The 18,209-nt window shown below is 42.9% G+C and overlaps 1 protein-coding gene across 4 annotated transcripts in view; it reads left to right on the forward strand.

Moving 5' to 3' along the window:
* PSD3 (pleckstrin and Sec7 domain containing 3) overlaps window positions 1–18,209 on the forward strand; it is a 572,386-nt gene that overhangs the window by 364,198 nt on the left and 189,979 nt on the right. The window contains exon 1 of one of the 4 annotated variants that reach the window (XM_089903829.1): window positions 633–16,274. The exons of the other annotated variants lie outside the window; for them this stretch is intronic. Within the exon in view, the coding sequence (XP_089759955.1) occupies window positions 16,116–16,274 (159 nt within the window). The 5' untranslated portion in view covers window positions 633–16,115. Of the gene's footprint in view, window positions 1–632; window positions 16,275–18,209 lie in introns of those variants that run through there. 4 annotated transcript variants of the gene reach the window in all.

The raw sequence follows: 18,209 nt of genomic DNA on the forward strand, positions 1-18,209 counted from the left end.
CTCTGGTGGTCCAGTGTTCTGAACTCGGCTCTCCCACCTTAGAGGCTCAGACCTGACATAAGGCCGGAGCACCCAGAGCCTGTCAGCCCCACGGCTCAGAAGAAAAGGGAGAAAAAAAGAAAGAAAAAACAATTAAAAAATGAAATAAAATAAAATAATTAAAATAAAAAAATTTAGAAAGTTATTTAAATAAAAAAATTAAAAAGTAATAAAAGAAGAAAAAGGAAGAGAGCAACCAAACCAAGAAACAAATCCACCAGTGATAACAAGCACTAAAAAGTATGCTAAGATAAACATAAAAATCAGAAACAAGTAAGTCACAGACAGCAAACCCCAAGTCTACGGTTGCTCGCAAAGTCCATCGCCTCAATTTGTGATGATTCTTTTACTATTCAGGAATTCCACAGCTGCAGGGTATATCAAGTTGATTGTGAGGAATTAATCCACTGCTCCTGAGTCTGCACAGAGAAATTTCCCTTTCTCTTCTTTGTTTGCATGCCTCTTGGGGTTCAGCTTTGGTTTGGCCCTGACCTCTGCGTGTAGGTTGCCCTCAGGTTTCTGTTCCCAACCAGACAGGATGGGGTTAAAGCGGCGGCTGATTGGGGGCTCTGGCTCACTCATGCCAGGGGGAGGGAGGGAGGGGTTATAATTGGAGTGCAGGGCAAGCCTGCAGTGGCAGTGGCCAGCGTGACGTTGCAACATCCTGAGGCATGCCGTGTGTTCTCCCGGGAAAGTTGTCCCTGGATCACAGGACCCTGGCGGTGGCAGGCTGTACAGGCTTCTGGGGTGGTTATGGATATTGACGTGTGCTTGCACACAGGCTTCTTGGTGGCTGCAGCAGCAGTGTTAGCGGTTCATGCCCGTCTCTGGGGTCCGACCTGATAGCCACAGCTTGTGCCCATCTCTGAAGCTGGTGCTTTCCCTTCTATGGGCAGTCAGGGAAGGAGTCCCCTCTCCTCACGCTCCCAGAAACAATGGTCTCTGGCGTCATATGCAGGTCCAGACTTTCTCCTGGACTCCCTCCCATTTAGCTGTGGTGCACTAGCCCCCTTCAGGCTGTGTTCACGCAGCCAACCCCAGTCCTCTCCCTGCAATCTGTCCTCCGAAGCCCGAGCCTCAGCTCCCAGTCCCCTCCCGCCCTGGCGAGTAAGCAGGCAAACCTCTCGGGCTGGTGAGTCCTGGTCGGCACCGATCCTCTGTGTGGGAATCTCTCTGCTTTGCCCTCTGCACCCCTGTTGCTGCGTTCTCCTCCATGGCTCCGAAGCTTCCCCCCTCTGCCCACCCCCCTTTTTCCACCAGTGAAGGGGCTCCCTAGTGTGTGGAAACTTTTCCTCCTTTGCAGCTCCTTCCCAGAGGTTCAGGTCCCGTCACTATTCTTTTGTCTCTGTTTTTTCTTTTCTCTTTTTCCCTACCCAGGTACGTGGGGAGTTTCTTGCCTTTTGGCAAGTCTGAGGTCTTCTGCCAGCATTCAGTAGGTGTTCTGTAGGCGTTGTTCCCCATGTAGATGTATTTTTGATGTGTTTGTGGGGAGGAAGGTGATCTCTATGTCTTACTCCTCTGCCGTCTAGAAGTTCCCCCCTGTTTTTTGTGTTTAGAAGATATATTATGTACAATTTTCTTTTTGAAAGAATTAATTTATGTTTGGCTGTGCTGGGTCTTTGTTGCTGCACGTGGGATTTCTCTAGTTGCAGCGAGCGTGGGTTACTCTTCGTTGCAGTGCACAGGCTTCTCATTGTGGTGGCTTTTCTTGTTGAGGAGCAGAGGCTCTAGGCATGTGGGCTTCAGGAGTTGTGGCACATGGGCTCAGTAGTTGTGGCTTTCAGGCCCTAGAGCGCAGGCTCAGTAGTTGTGGTGCACGGGCTTAGTTGCTCCACGGCATGTGGGATCTTCCTGGACCAGGGCGCAAACCTGTGTCCCCTGAATTGGCAGGTGGATTCTCAACCACTGCAGCCCCAGGGAAGCCCAGATATATTATGTTTAATGTTAATATGAGAGCCCAAAAAGATGGTGGTTGATTTCAGATCCCATTTCTCTAATTCTTGGCCTAGGAAAATGAAGCACATTTGACTCAAGCAAGATTCCATCAAATGTCCTTGCAAGTGAGGAAGCCTCGCATTATCACAGTTTTCCAGGAATCTGGTTGTTGATTAACTGCCTGTGGGGAGAATTTTATTCTTAGAAATAAGTAGGAAAAGTTAACCATTTGCCAATGGGCTTAGTAAAGAAAGGAGGGAACTAGAGCAAAATCTATAGCTTGATTTTTGTTTTTTAAGGTCTCCTTACAATTTGTGCAATCTGTAGCACTGGAACTTTGATTTAAATAATGCAAATGAACTTTGATTTAAATAATGGAAATAATTAAAATACACCACATATCACTTTTTCCCTGTCTTACCACACACCCATTCTATATCTCAGTATACCTATACAAGAGTTTATGATAAATTTACCTTTCACACTGTTTGAATTCCCTTTATTTTTCTCTTATCATCATATATTGCCCAGAAGTACTGACACTACTTTAAATTTTTTACCAGGATTTATAAACATCTCAGCAAACATTTTCTGAGGAAACTATCCTTCATATAGAGTAATTGACCCAGTGAGTAGAAGATTAGTCAGTTCACTGCACACAAAGCTACAATTTTTACCACATACAATGAATTTGTCACCATGGAAGTAAACTCAACAACCAAATGTTGGGTCTCCTTTCTTAAATGTTAATAGATGTATCAGTCTGAGTGGGCTAAATTGCTATAGTAAATGATCCCAAGTTGCATCGTGGCTCAGACACAGTAGAGATGTATTTCTTGCCTATCCAGTTGTCTGAGGCACACATTCCTGGTGAGTAGGTTCTTCACAGAAACATAGCAGCCTCTTTGCATTCTGTGCCTTCATCATCCCCAGAGACATCTTAATCGTTCTGTGTCTGGCTTGTAAAAGGAGAAGGAGCATGGAGGGGCCAGTGATTCTTGAAGGACCTGGACTGCAGGTGGCATAGGTTCCATCACTCACACTCTGTTGGCGGGCGTCTAGCTGCAGATGGGGCTGGGAGCAGTGTTTGGATCTTCCCAGCAACAACCCTGTACCATGGAGAAGAAAAGGGATTTTGATTGACAGCAGGATATCTCTGCTGTACCAGATAATCTTTTTATCCATTTCCTGAGGAGCCTGTTTGAGATTTTTTTTGGGGGGGTGGGCAGTGTGGATCTTCAGATGCTCTTAGATGCCTTGTTTTTTTTTTTGTTTTTTTTTTGCGGTACACGAGCCTCTCACTGTTGTGGCCTCTCCCGTTGCGGAGCGCAGGCTCTGGACGTGCAGACTCAGCGGCCATGGCTCACGGGCCCAGCTGCTCCGCAACACGCGGGATCTTCCCGGACTGGGGCACAAACCCGTGTCTCCTGCATCGGCAGGCAGACTCTCAACCACTACGCCACCAGGGAAGCCCCCGATGCCTTGGTTTTAATATAGACTTGCTATCTTCATTAATGGTAATTTAAAATTTTAATATTTCTGCACATTTTCCAGAAAGAGGAAGTGCTATTTTTATTGAAACTTATATACTGTTATTGTTCTCACATATAAGAACCAACATAAAACCTTTCAACCCTAATGAAATAGGAAGATTAGTTAGAAATCAGTACATCTACTCCTAATAAAGAAGGCACATAACATGCCATCTGGGATGATACTAGCATGATATATTAGGTGTATTAGCTTCCTGTTGCTGCTGTAACAAATTACCATAAATTTAGTGTCTTAAGACAACACAAATGTGGTAAGCTCTCCTTCTGTTGTTACATGTCCTCTGACTCTGACCTCCTACATCTCTCTAAGAACACTTGTGGTTCCACTGTGCCCACCAAGATAACCCAGGGTAGTCTCCCCACCTCAAGGTCCTTAACACAATCACAACTTCTAAGTCTCTTTTGCCACGTAAGGTAACATATTTACAGAGGAACATAAAAATCTCCTAATCCAGGGATTAGGATGTAGACTTTGGGGACCAATATTTAGTTTAACACTGATAGGTAAATAATGTGCAACTTTTTCTCAGGAAGAAGCAAAACAACGATGAAATGAATTTTTGGTTGCCTTTCAGAAGACAGTTTGTTCATCACACCCTGCCATGTAGTCACAAAATGTTGGTTCTGGAAGGAACTATAGAGATTTCTCATTCAACACCCATATTTCATAGATGAGGAATGCAGGTCCCTAAAAAATTGAGACTTGCTGGAGGTTATTCAGACCATCAGAGGCAGAGCTTTGGGACATTCTGGGGATTTTAAGATAAAGGAAGAGACAAGGTACCTTGTTTCTTTCTTGGAACCCTCCATTTAAGAGGGTTTTTGTTTGTTTGTTTGTTTTAATAATACTAATACTCTGAGATGACAAAATGGTCCCAAGTCTGCTGATGGCAAAGAAATGATGTCTTGGTCCATCAAGGACCTCAGACCTCAGTAATATAAATAAATGAAAATTCTCTCTTGTTTAAATAGATCATCAAGGAGACAGGCTTCATATTTGAGAGAAAATTTTTTATGACAAGTCTTACTGAATGTCAAGCACTTTTATTGTTGCCTGGAAAGGAGTGGAGAGTAGAAATACTAGAAATTCTCACATCTCATCATTAGCCCTTTGTTTCCAACTCTTCTACGTGCTGAGTCGAAACTGAGATGCTTGTGAGTGTAAAACATACACCAGATTTCAAAGACTTAGTATACAAAAAGGATTTTTATTTATTACAAATTTTATACACATTGAAATGATAATGTTTTAGATAATGTCGGGTTAAGTAAAATATGTTTTTAAAGTTAATTTCACCGGTTTTCTTTTTACTCATTTTAATAAGGTTACTAGAAAAATTTAACTTATATATGCACTTTTCATTACATTTCTTTTGGACAGTACTGCCCTAAACTTTGCCCCGTAACTAACGATGGTGTGATGTGAGGCTGAGCAGCTCTCCCTTATCCTGGTCAGAATGATTAAAGGTGGTGGAGCCAGATTTCTCAGAGCTAGCTCAATAAAAATTAAATATTTCTTATTTAACCTTATGTTCATAAACCAGTAGTCTCATCATGACTTGGTGAGCGATTGTGATGCTGTATTACTGTAATATGTAGTAAAATATATTTATAGTGTAATATATAGTAGATATATACTATTTTATATAACTATATAGTAAAATGTAAATATATAGTAAAATAAATACATATATAAATATATAGTAAAATAAATATATGCTGTAATATATTGTAAAACCTTGATAATTCTGGGGAAAAGTTACAATTAGGACTTGAATCAAAGAATACTTTAAAAGAAATGCAGTTCTCTTTGCTTCTAGGAATGTATACAAAGACAAGCTAAGCTCAGGCCCCACAGAGTAATAGTAGGAGCATAGCTTTTAGGAAACTAGTAGAGTCAACATTGATTCAAGTCCTGATTTCAGCTGAATGACTTTAGGCAATTTAGCTAACTTCTCTGAAACCCATCTCTAAAGTGAGATTAACAGTATCTACCTAGTAGGGCTTATCCTAAGGATTACAAGAGTAAGGTAAGTGAGGTAAGTGAGGGCCTGAGTAAAGATCCCTGGGCAGCAAACTCTGAGTCACATATTAACTCATAGGGAGTATGTTGGGGAGTGGTCTCCAGATGGTACCCGGGAAGGGTGGGATGCACTTTGGAGGAGAGAGGAAAAGAAGCTAGGCTGTGATGCAGTCTCCCCAGAGGCCTCCGCTGCCTCAGCAGAGGTCTGAAGCAGAGAGGTGTCCCTTCAGAGCTGTCCTGCAGTGCAGCACAGTGTCCACCAGGAATGTTCCTTACCCTTTCCCTCACAATAGGAAGATATGCTGTTGTGTTGTACGAAGTTACCATAATTAATTTAACCATTTGAAGGGTTTCCCATGATTTCCTGTTACAAACAATGACAGTTTTTGAACTCATCTCCTGGAGCATATATGTAAGAGTTTTTCTAGAGTATAGTACTGGGAGAAGAACTGCCAGGTCATAAGGTGACAAATTCTACTTTACGAGATAATGCCAAATTGTTTTCCAGAGCGTTTAGATGGAGGAACAGCAAAACAGGTGGAATGGGACCCCAGGAAGCTTTAATGGCCCTGTTATATTCTATTTCACATGTTGGGGGTGGCGGTTTGAAGAGTGTTTACTTTGTATTATTATTAGTTTAATATCTTGCATGAACATTACTTTTATGTTTTTATGTGTTTTTGTGTGGTTTGTACGTATACAAAATGTGTTTTATGTATTTTATATGTTATTTTGTACATATCAATGATTACTTAGTAAAAATACCCCCAACAAGAGAATAGACAGAAGTTGCCCATTAGTTCTGTGCAATCCCTCTGGGTCTTCTAAAGTACGTGGAAGGGGACTAATAGTGTGTTTTTAAGGTATTTGATATCTTACCCAGTTGAGTTTCTAACATATTAGAGCAGGAGGCATGAAAGATGCTGTTGACCTCTTACTTTTTTACCTCACGCTTGCACTTTCCTGTCTACCAGGCTTATTTGGGGCTGTCAGGTGTCAATGACTGTGTGTCTGCAGCTACCTCTAAGAGACATTAAGATTTACTTTAGATTGTCAACCCAAGTTGGGATCTCAAGCTCACTGTCATACTAGCTCTCATCAGCCCTTGGTTGTTGCTCTTCTTTGTAAGGAGGTTTTTTCCTTCTGCTAGAGATTTTTAGTCTTCTTAGGAGTGGTTTTGTCCCTAGAAAATTTGAGAATTGAAAGCCTAGCTCTGATCCCTTTTGAATGCTATTTGCCTTAGATTCTGTGTTTCCATTTATTGGTTCCTCTTACATAAAAATGTGTATTGGACTGTTTTTAACATCTAATAGTTAGCGTCCCCCATAAAAATGCTACTATAAATTTCTAGCACATACTTGGCCAGCGCTGAGGATCCCTTGAATGAGCACTGCTAAGTTGAAAACCATTTCATTTATCAGAATAATTTTAATTTATTATCTAAGTAAGAAAGGAAAGATTTCATCTAGAGAAGGAACCTCACTTTCTAATTAACTTGCATTGTGCAGAATGTTTTCTCCAGAGACTTGGAGAGCACTGTGGTAGTGGGAACAGATGAGCAGACACCGCTGTGTGGAATAGGGTTGGGGTAGGAGTGGTGGATAGATGTTTAAGGCACAGGAAACACAAACGTTTTATTGATGATTATTTGTATTTGGCCCCTCAGGCTTAAATAGGAACCAGGATCTTCTTAATCTTTGTTACTGAAGTGAAGCTCTAACTTGAGCTACTTTATTGTTTGTTTCATGAAACTCGGACAGGAGTATTTTCAGATCTCAAAATCACAAGTCTTATAGCATATCGGGATCTAGCTTTACTACCCAATTATCACAGATATGCCACTTACATATCAGATGCTATGCTAAGTGCTTCATCTGTGTTTCCTCTCCACTGTCTCCAATAATGTCATTTCTTATAGCCAGGATTCTTGGCTACAAAATAAATGGAAACTGACCCTGGATAACTGAAGCATAAAGGAATTTATTGGAAAGTCATCAGGTAGCTCACAAACTGGAGGGGGAGGCTATTTAAGAATCATAGTAGGAAAATAGGTTCCCACCAAGGAATGCTGACAGCAGAGGAAACACCAAGCGGCTTCCATGGGAAAGGTGTGGTGAGGACCCTACAGCTGCCACCACTTCTGCAACAGGGATGCTCTGACCCTGTGTCTGTGTCATTTCCTTGGCAGCATCAAGTGGCTGGCTTAGGTCACATGGCCTTCGCTGCTAACTTACAGGGACAGGGACTATTTATCCCCCACTCCGGCACACAGTGGGAGTTTCCCCTAAAGTAGGAAGTTCTTGGTGAGTAGCGTGAAATCAGCAAATGTCCATTGAGTTATGTTTCCTCCATTTTTCATTGAGATTTAGAAAATTTAAGTAACTTACCCAAAGTCATACATTCAGTCAATGACAAACCCAAGATGTAAACACAGGTCTGTTTGGCTCAGAACCATTGCACTTTGCTGCCACCTTAAGTGCTATTAACCTTGGTGACGCCACCGTTACTGTCTTGGCCACATTGAAATTTGGATGAGGCAGAGAGTATTAAGTAGAAATCTGCTGGTTTTGTTTGTTTAGTTTGTTTTTTTTTTTTTTGACTAGGTCAGAACCCGTGGAGACACAGAGTACCTCATAGTGGCGCATTACTGTTTTGCATTTGCTTGTGTGATTATTTGATTATTTTCAGTGAATGGTTCTTTTGTTGATGTCTATCTCAGCGTAAGCTCAGTGAGAGCAGGAACCTGTCTGGTTTTGTTTAATATTCTGTTCTTAGTGCCTGACATAACAAATGAGGGAAATCATGGTGGTGAACAGAATTAAACAGGTGTTTTGTCTTTTGCACTATAGAGCTTATAGTTACTCTTATGTAACACCAAGTGGTGACCATTTTTGGTGAAATTATAAATATGATTTGAAATTATTAAGTACAGATAGAAACTGATAAGTGACCCAGACTACCAAGTGAACTAAGTAAAGAAATGGAAAATGAAAATTTGTGGGTTTAGAGGACTTTCTGATAAATGAAAGTGAGGCAGCAAATGCTCTCTCTGTACAAATCATCTTTTTTTGGAAAAAATGCAAGTACAGTCATGTACTGTAATTGGCATCGTTTCTTGCTTAGAGAATAATTTGCCTTTGGCGTGAAGCTCCACGAGGGCAGCGATATCTGACCATTTTATTTCCTTCTGGACAGTGTGTCTGGCATGACTTAGGTACTTAGGGGATATTTGTTGAATTGACACTAAATGAGATTATTATGGGTGGGTTTATTGGATTGGCTTCTGGGACAGAATATTTTCTCAGCACTTACCATCCCATCTGTAATTACTGGTTTACTCACTGGTGTTGGTTCACAACCTGGCCCCATATGAGGAGGGCAAGGAGAGACCGAAGAAAGAGGCAGTCACTCCGGACTGGTAGGTGGCAGGTTTAATACGCAAGAGAACTTATGAGGCTTGTCTTGGGCATCTGAGACACAGCGGATCTCTGCACCAGCCCAGGGTCTTAAAGTTTATAAGCAGCCTTAAGTGGGTTCCAGTCAGGTAGGCCATCCAGATGGTCCCAACACTACCTTACTGTCTCAAGGCCGCGTCCTTGAGCAGCTCCTAGCACGGGGAAGGCAAGTGGAATGCACATTCCGAGGGTGGGGGCTGGGTGAGGAGCCTCTGGGTGCCCAGGTCCGGCTCCAGGGTCAACTGGTAGACGTGTCCTCTTGATGACTTCCTCCAACAGCTAGAAGAACAGCTCTGGGAGGTCTGAAATGATACCACTTCTGTATCTGCATTTTGTATGTACTTTGGGATAGAATGAAGAGGACCTTCTTCCAGCACAGAACAAGGTTTTAGTGTCTTAGTGGTACATGAGAGGTTTTCTGCCCCTCCAGAAGGTCTAGTGACTTCAAGACAAAGTTCTGTGTTGCTTTTCCATGTGATGGTTTGAAAAGGTCTGAGCTGAATGTGGCAGTGTCAGTTACACAGAATTATGTCTTATGAACACAAAGATGCAGTTTTCCTTCTGTGTTTCTGGGCTTCTAAATAGCAAGTCTAATATATGACTCTTGTCTAAATGTCTTACATGACTGGATTTGGTTTATGAGGGATAAATAATGTTTTTTTCAAGTTTGGAACTATTTCATGCTTACAGGGTGGTTTCTCCCCCCGCCTCCCCCTCCCCCCAGCAAGAATGTTATTTAATTTTAAATGTAAGAAGGTTCTATTTAAAGATTTTTTTCCCATCCTGTTCCTTTGTGTGTTTAAGGAACAGATGGAACTAGAGCCTGTGAACCTACAGGCGAGGCTGAGGGCCGCTGGAGGGAAGCAGCACATCCTCGTGGGTTGAACGAGTCAAAAGACAACTTCGACCTTCAACTGCCAATTACCGAAGACAGCGATTGTTCATTAAAATTGGGCTTAGTTTACATTTCAGATAATGACTTATGAGTGAAGGAAATCTTTAGCCCCATGGCTAGACAAAACTTTTCACTTTTGTGTCCACCTGAGATGGGTAAGGATAAGCATTATCATACCTTTATGAAAAGTATTAGTGGACAAAGGGAATGGGTTGTGAAACTAGCTCCTCAGGCTGCGATTGAAGGATAAGGGACCAGAGAGCAGGTCCAGTCTGTATTCCGAGAGAAGCTGTATGAGTTCTGTTTTGGAAAGTAGTCTGTGAGGTGTCTAATCCATTAAGGTGGTAGATTGGTGACGCGTGGCAACAGGGTTCTGGCTCAGACTCTTAGCACAGAACAGAGGCAGGGGAGCCTGCGTGAGGTCTCATGTGGCTGGACCACCTGGGGATCAGGATCTAGTCCTGCCATGTGGGACGCTAGATGGCTGCCACCCTCTGCTGGGGTTTAAAATTGGTCCTCAGATTAGAAAAGGATCAGCTGGGAAAGCCTAGAAGAAGACAGGAAAAAAGCAGGGAGTTTTTATCTAATTTATCTCTTTTTATTATTTAAAACCATTTGTTGTTTGTATGTACTCTCAATGACTGTGGTAAAGTAGATATTGTTCTCTGGAAGGTTGACTAATTTTGTGATCATGTTGCTGTATGGAAAGGAATAGTACCCAGAGAATGGAACGATACCTACCTCACTCCTGCCATGTTAGGGGCAGGAAGCTTCCACACATTTTTCTGGCCCCCCAGACTGTTCCTAAGCTGCTGGTAGAGTTGATTTTTCAAGCCTCCTCTCTGCAGTTATTACATGAGTGGCTGGCCTCCATTCACTTCTGGAGTCAGTCTCCTCATATTGGATTTCAAGGTAACCATTTTAAGCCTTAAAGCAGTGTGAAAAAGATGTGTGGTTGTGGAATGTTTAGCTTCAAGAAGCAAATAGCACAGGAGAAAAACAGCTTCTATTGGAAATTAAGAAACCTGGACACAAGTCTCAGTTCTGTCACTTAGTTATGAGGCCCTGGACAAGCCGCTTCATGTTTCTTGGGCCTCAGGAATCTTCATCTATAAAATGAAGAGACTGAAGGTGATTATTTCTAAGGTTCCTTCCAGCTCTCCCAATGAGATTAAGTGCAAATGAATGGCCTAGAAAAGAAATCATTTATTAGCACCTTCGTGACAGTAGCACCAGCCTCTTGAAGATGTCGGGCCATGTGACTTTGACTCCCAGGTCATATTCGCTCACTTTACTCTGTTCCATACAAGCCAGTGTGACCTAAAGAACCTAGGAGAGCCATGAGATCCTTTTACGGCCATCATTCTGTTCTGAAAATAAACTGAAGCTGGTTTCCTCTTGCATCTCATGCCTCTCTTCCCTCCCCTACTGTGTTAATTGTACCTCTGGACAGTTGATATTTAGAATTCATTACCACTTTGGCTTCTCTCCAGAGTGCCTAACTCAGTCTTCGGCCTTTTCTGCTAATGGTTCCACAGTGGTTTTTTGTGTTTTTTTTTTAACATCTTTTTTGGAGTATAATTGCTTTACAATGGTGTGTTAGTTTCTGCTGTATAACAAAGTGAATCAGCTATACGTATACATATATCCCCATATCTCTTCCCTCTTACATCTCCCTCCCGCCCTCCCTATCCCACCCCTCTAGGTGGACACAAAGCACCAAGCTGATCTCCCTGTGCTATGCGGCTGCTTCCCACTAGCTATCTGTTTTACATTTGGTAGTGTATATAAGTCCATGTCACTCTCTCACTTTGTCCCAGCTTTATAAAGAGGAAGGACGCACCTGCCTAGAAGCCATTGTCGTCCTCCCAACTATCTCACTGGAGTTCTGCAAGTCTTTAGTTCATGGGTATCCAGAAGGTACCATTGTAATTGTGGCAGAATTTCCTGCTGACCCCGCCTCCCACCCCCAACTGGGTGCCAGCTGCACGTTAGGGCCTTACGGTATTGGTGCTGTACGTATCCCTGGCACCTGGTAGGCACACATGAGCAATGTATTAGATGGGGTTCAGTTCTCTGGGACTCTGCCTTTTGAGAGGTTTAGAGAGTTTTTCTTTTGACCATTAACTGGGACACTTTTTAGAAACTTGTTAGGGCTTGTGTACCAAATAGTGTCTTCAGTAAGAGAAAGCATCAGAAGGTACAGTATGGATTCCCAGCCTTCCAGTTAATTTGCGTAATTAAGTTTCTTCTACAATTTCTATTTGATATGGAAGTCACCTTTATTTTCTGCTAAAGCTTTTATGAAAAGTTATTTTGTACTTTAAACAGCTGCTGCTCTCCAGGAGGTCTGCCTCTATTTTATAGCAAGCAGGCTCCTCTGCACAGGCTGGCTGATGTCTAAAAACGGTCAAGCCTTCTCAGAGCAGGATGGGGCAGGACGGGGCCATCATTAAATATTGAATCTAGTTGTGAACCCCATATGTACCTAACACCACAACTGTGGGTGATATAAATGTAAGGGGAGGAAAATTAGACTTATTCAGAAAACAGTTGGAAAACCATATTGTTTAAATGTTATTTAAGGTGTGCTACATTACAGGCATATTCACTGCATCCTTATTTATGAAGCAAAGGACTGCAAACTAAATGTCCAGTAATAAGACCCAGATACATCTGTATGCTGGAATACTGTGTAGCGATGAATCAGAGTGAGGGAGATTTATGTGTGCTAATGTAGAATGATCTTGATGGTAAGGAAAAACAAGAAACAGAAAGAATATATATCATGCTTTCATTTGTAGCCCATAAGAAGAAAAAGGATACATATACACACTCACACAGTGTCCATGGATGGACTGTCTCTGGAAGGATGCTTAGGAATCTGGCAATATTGCTTCTTTCTGGGCAAAGGGACTGGGAAACTAATGTGGGAAGGAAACTTAAAATTCACTGCATGCTCTATTTTACCTTTAGGAAAGAAGTTCATTTTGCATTAACTATAGTCATTTTTCAGAAAAAAAGATTATGCTTAATTTTCTTAAAAAGAAAATGACATGAAATACAATAGAGAAGGGAAACTTCCTGTACATTTAAGGAGTTTATTTGACAAGTAGTCATTGAGCTCCTGCTCTCTGCAGATGCTGTTATAGTCTCTGCGACGCGGAGGACTTCAGACAGCCAGGGATGCCCTACAGACAGGAGACGGCAGTCGTGATGGAGAGTGACTGGGGTCGGGGTCGGGGCTGTTTCAGGAGGGTGGCCAGAGAAGGTCCCTTGGAAAAGGTAACATTTGAGCTGAACCCTGAATGGTGAAAGCCAGGATCAGGGTGCAGCAAGAGAGTGCCCGGCGGGAGGACACCAGCGGGGACCATTCAGGAGAGCCTCGGCAAGCAGGCAAGCATGTGTTGTGTGTGCAGGTTGAGTGAGAACTGCAGTCCTAGGGAATGAAGACACAGGCCTGACTGAAGGGGATGGTGGTGCTGGGAAGAAGTGGGACTGAGTTCAGGTCGGTAGCGTGGGGTCAGAGCACCCAGGGGTCCTGAGTACTAGGGGTCCCCGCCAGCTTCCTCACGTGTTCCCTGTGTTGTTCATCCTGACCCTGGGGAGGCATGGCTCTGTGCTCTTCACTCTGTCCCGAACAGTATGAGGAAACTGCGTGGTGTGTGGTGTGGCTCACAGTGAGGATTTGAATGCGGCTCTGCCATCACCTCCCGAACTGACTTCTGCCGCCTATGAAGAGGGGGTTTTACAATCCCCACTCACCTCGACCCCCTCACAACGTTTTCAAGCTGAGAACCCAAATGAGAACCTTTGCTACTGCTGTAAAGTATAAGGTGTTAAACAGGTGAAAGTTGTTATTAGGAATGACATTACAGGAGGAATAATACCAGCTGGGCAGTCTTTGGATAAAGGTAACATATTTGGGTAAAGGTAGGATATTTCTGCTAAACGTCCCAGAAATCAGGTTGTATATCAGATTCCATTTCTGTACATGGCAGCACATGGTTTTCATTCTTTTTATGTAAGCTTTTTGGTGGGGAAAAGGAAATTAAGTTCATCAGGAGGTGTGTTCTCACTCCTCATTATTCTGCCTGGCAAATACCCAAACGATGTGCTGCTTTTACAGCATGTTCCCTGTTTCTGACACGTTGAAGCAGGGTCTCGTGTCTTCCACTAGTACTTTTTGAATTTTTATCTTGGCTCTGCTGCTAGTTCCTTCATGGGTTCTACCTCAGGCTTATTTGTGTTAAATGGAGATATTGCCCTATAGAATCACCATATGCTTAAGTTAGAATTATGCATGTTCTAAACGAGCGACTTTATCATCATTTTTTATGTCTTTGGAACATGCTTTGTAAAATATAAAGTCACTGCAGATTTTTTTTTTTTTTTTTTTGCGGTACGCGGGCCTCTCACTGTTGTGGCCTCTCCCGTTGTGGAGCACAGGCTCTGGATGCGCAGGCTCAGCGGCCATGGCTCACGGGCCCAGCCGCTCCGCGGCATGTGGGATCTTCCTGGACCGGGGCACGAACCCATGTCCCCTGCATCGGCAGGCGGACTCTTAACCGCTGCGCAACCAGGGAAGCCCCACTGCAGAATTTTTTTAATTTAAAAGGTTCAGTAGCTTCAGATTACCTGGGAAGAGAGGAAAGTTTACCTTAAAGTAGCCAAAAATGATGTAATAGACTCTAAACTCTGCATTCTTAAAGCAGAGAAGATCTCCAGGATCGTCCAGAAGCGATCATCTATTATCATTTTAGACCAGACTCTACCAAAGTTCTCTAATGTCTTTGTTTCGCTCGTAGCAGAGTTGAAGCATCATGGGCTTCAAGGGTGGGAGATGGGAAGTGGAGAGGCCAGAGGAGGTAGGAGGTAGCCCCCGACGTGGGGTGCAGCCCAGCCCAAGTCCAAGCATCACCTGCCAGGCTCACTGTCAGCAGAGGAGACAGCCCACATTCCTGAATAGTGCTCAGGAGCTGTGCCTTGTACTGTACAAAGTTTGTAATCCTGAGTCATCAAAGAAAAGATCAGATTTGAGGAGTGGGGTCGGTTGAGGCAGCACTGTCTTCCGGATTGGCATTTTACAAACTATTTTAAAATTGTATTTATATTAACACTAAGCCCTCCTTTATCTGGAGGCTTCTGTGACTGACCCTGTATACCCCAGGGATTCCAGATAAGTGAGGTATTGCAATCCTGAGTATTATACTCAGAACTTCACACATCAGGAACTAAAATTCTCTGGTCTTCTATTAGCTTCCAATTTGTAATTCTCACTCAAGGGGCTGCATGCATTCTTGTGCCGACAGAGCATTTCTAGCTCTTAGAAAAGCTTCTTGCTCCTTCTTGGTTAGAGTTGGCTTTATGTGTCTCACTCTAAGCCATATTTAAAGCTAACATGTGCTGACCGATTGATTTTTTTTTTTTTTTTAAGTTTTCAGTATGAGAGGGAGGTGACACACCATCTTTATTCTGGATTTCTCATACGGGCTGACCACATCCCTGGTTAAACGTCTGGCTGTAGTAGTCTGAGGCTGTAAGAAACATTTAGTTCTTCAAAAGGCAATGCAGTTTGAATTACTGTTAAATGATATGTGGCCTGGAACAGGAAGGGGAGAGGAAAATAAATGCTCATTGGGATGGCTTTGTGGCTGTCATCCTTTTCCTTGCTTGGAATTGACTGAGCCTTTTGATGCCCATCGTATTTTTTTTTTCTTTTTGAAAATTTATCTCTGTTCCCACCCCACATAGTGCCTGACAGATTACTTGAGACTTTTATTTGTGGTCTATTTTGTTGTTGACATTAATAAGCTTGCTGCACAATCACAAGAGAAATAGTGTTGCTATTTGGAATGTTAATGAATTGCTTGCCTGGCCAATTGCCATTTGTTCCAGTGTGAATATGGTGTGTGTGTGTGTGTGTGTGTGTGTGTGTGTGTGTGTGTGTAACAGAGAGACAAGTAGCAGGGCTGGGGTTGCTTTTTTTCCTGTTCGCAGCCAGTGACGTGAGCTGTGCCTGGAACAATCAGACTCTCTGCGAGCAGGGTAGTTGACGCTGGAGGAAGCAGCCTGGTGTTTCCTGGGCTAAGGCGATCTCGGAGCTCTGAGCTGCTCAGGCGCGGCCCAGCGGAGCTCCTCCAGCATAAGAGCCTTGCAGTGGCTGGAAAGTGCCTTTGTATTTCTCCAAGCCCCTTCCCCGGTCAGCCTGCAAAATGATTGGCGTGAACAGTGTTCAGAGTGCCAGCAAGGTGCGGGTGAGGACCTCAGGCTCTGTGAAATATTCCCGGGAGGATTCCATCCGGCGGCAGTCACACCGGTCAAAGTCTATGAAAATTTCCAACTCCTCAGAGTTTTCTGCCAAGGAGACCAAGGTAAAGAGACACCACGTTCAAGCATGTTGACAGTTGTATGTTAGGATAATGAAATTTGGTACAGTTTTTGCCAGCGTCTAATGTGCAATGACAAACTGAGAAAGTACGGTGCATAAAATGGCTCTAAGATAATAGGTGAGAGGGGTGGTATCTGAACTCTAGATATTAAGATTGTGGCATGGGTCAGTTTGCTAAAGAGCCAGTTTGTGGAAGACAAGGGTGAAGCAGGGCTCAAAATGAAATGATAGTGGAGAAGTGTTGGTTGGCACATTGATCGCGTTTTAGTCTCAGAAAGGTTGCCTTGACAAATGACTTGTCGGTGCAGTGTATTTTTAGAACATCAGGAATACAGAGACAGTGTGTGTGATTTTATCGTTCAGATAGGTCCTCTTGCCTTCCCTCCCCTGCTTTCCCCCTAATATGTGGAGGGCAGACCTGGTCCTATTACACTACATCCTTAGCTCATTCAGAGCCTCAGGTGTATGTAATTGGGAAGAATTTCTTCTTTCATGTTCCTTACACATATGTATGCTGATGCTGTGCTGCCATTATTCACTTGTCTTTTTGTGACTGTCTGTAAGATAACATCATCTCTGCTCATATGAGATGTGAAGGGGGTGATTACGTAGTGAAATGGGCATTTACTACATGCAGTATATTCTTGAGATTCTTCCCACCACCATCTGTGTGAGCAGGGTGCTCAGAAACACTCCCACTCCACAGGTTTAAAAATGGAATAATGGAATCATGGGATCACAGAAGTCTGGGGCTGTAGATGTAGATGATTATGCTGGAGACTCAGAGGTTTGATGTGTGCAGGGGAAGCTTCAGGAGCAGAGCTCGGTGTCACCCGGTCTCCTCACAGGTCCCTCCCAGCCGCCGTCTGTGACATTTACCTATTGAAAGACTTTGGTAATAACTGGGTGCCCTCGAAATATGGTGGGGGTAAAGGGAGGGGGCAGAATACCTCATATGACTTTAAGAAACATGTTGGCTTCTTACGCACTCCCTTAGGCTGTGACACAGTGGGATCTAACACCATCAGTCATTAGCAGATTTTCTAGCTAGAATGTCTTCAGATGTAACTCTTTCCTCCTTGTATTTTTTTTTTAAAGCTGTAGCTTTAGGAAGAAACATGTGTTTCTTCGTCCATGTGTTCACTGTCCTGTTAATGTGACCTGCCTGGGGATGTATTGGTTTCTACTGGAACTGTTAGGAGACCTCCTGTGGTGTGATGACTACTGTTTCCTGCTGAGATAGACCTGGATGGCTTATTATATTTTTAAGTAGCTAAGTGTATGTGGGCAGGTATGTGATTCTTAACATGGCTCTGATTAGCTTCTATTGAGAGTGCTAAGAAGCATGTTTAGGTTTTGTTTTGATATGGATTGTACCTACAGTATCAGACCATCATCATCTACCAACAGTCCTGATGATAATTTAAGCATTGTAATATTAGTCTATTTTCCCAGAATTATGGTTGTGTACTGTAATGTAGGAATCTAGCATACATGCCAAATGGAAGGACGCTCTAACTATCTTCTCTGTTTGTCACACAGTACAGGTTCTTCTGTTTGATTTGATTCTGTGCAAGAGAAAGCCAAGCATTTTGGCGGGGGAGGGGGAGTATTGCAAACATAGCAAGGAGAGAACAGCATAAAAGACCTCTGGTAGAATTGTAGGCAATAGGCCATCACATGGTACTTTGGAGATTATAGTCAAATTTTTTTTAATTATATTTTTTGAGGCATAGGAAGTTCTGGAGGGTGCATTCACCCACTATCTCACAAGAGATATTTTTATAGCATAATGTAGTCTTTTAAAATTAAGCCCCAGAAGTAGCTAACAGAAAATCATTAGAATGGGAAATTAGATAGATTAAACATAATCTTTCACTAACCATTTTTGTTCCCTAAATGAGGTAAACTGAATAAC

This window comes from Delphinapterus leucas, chromosome 21 (genome assembly GCF_059928025.1).
Source record: "Delphinapterus leucas isolate spDelLeu-1000000601 "Yukka" chromosome 21, BTC_Dleu_Yukka2, whole genome shotgun sequence".
NCBI classification, from domain to species: domain Eukaryota; kingdom Metazoa; phylum Chordata; class Mammalia; order Artiodactyla; family Monodontidae; genus Delphinapterus; species Delphinapterus leucas.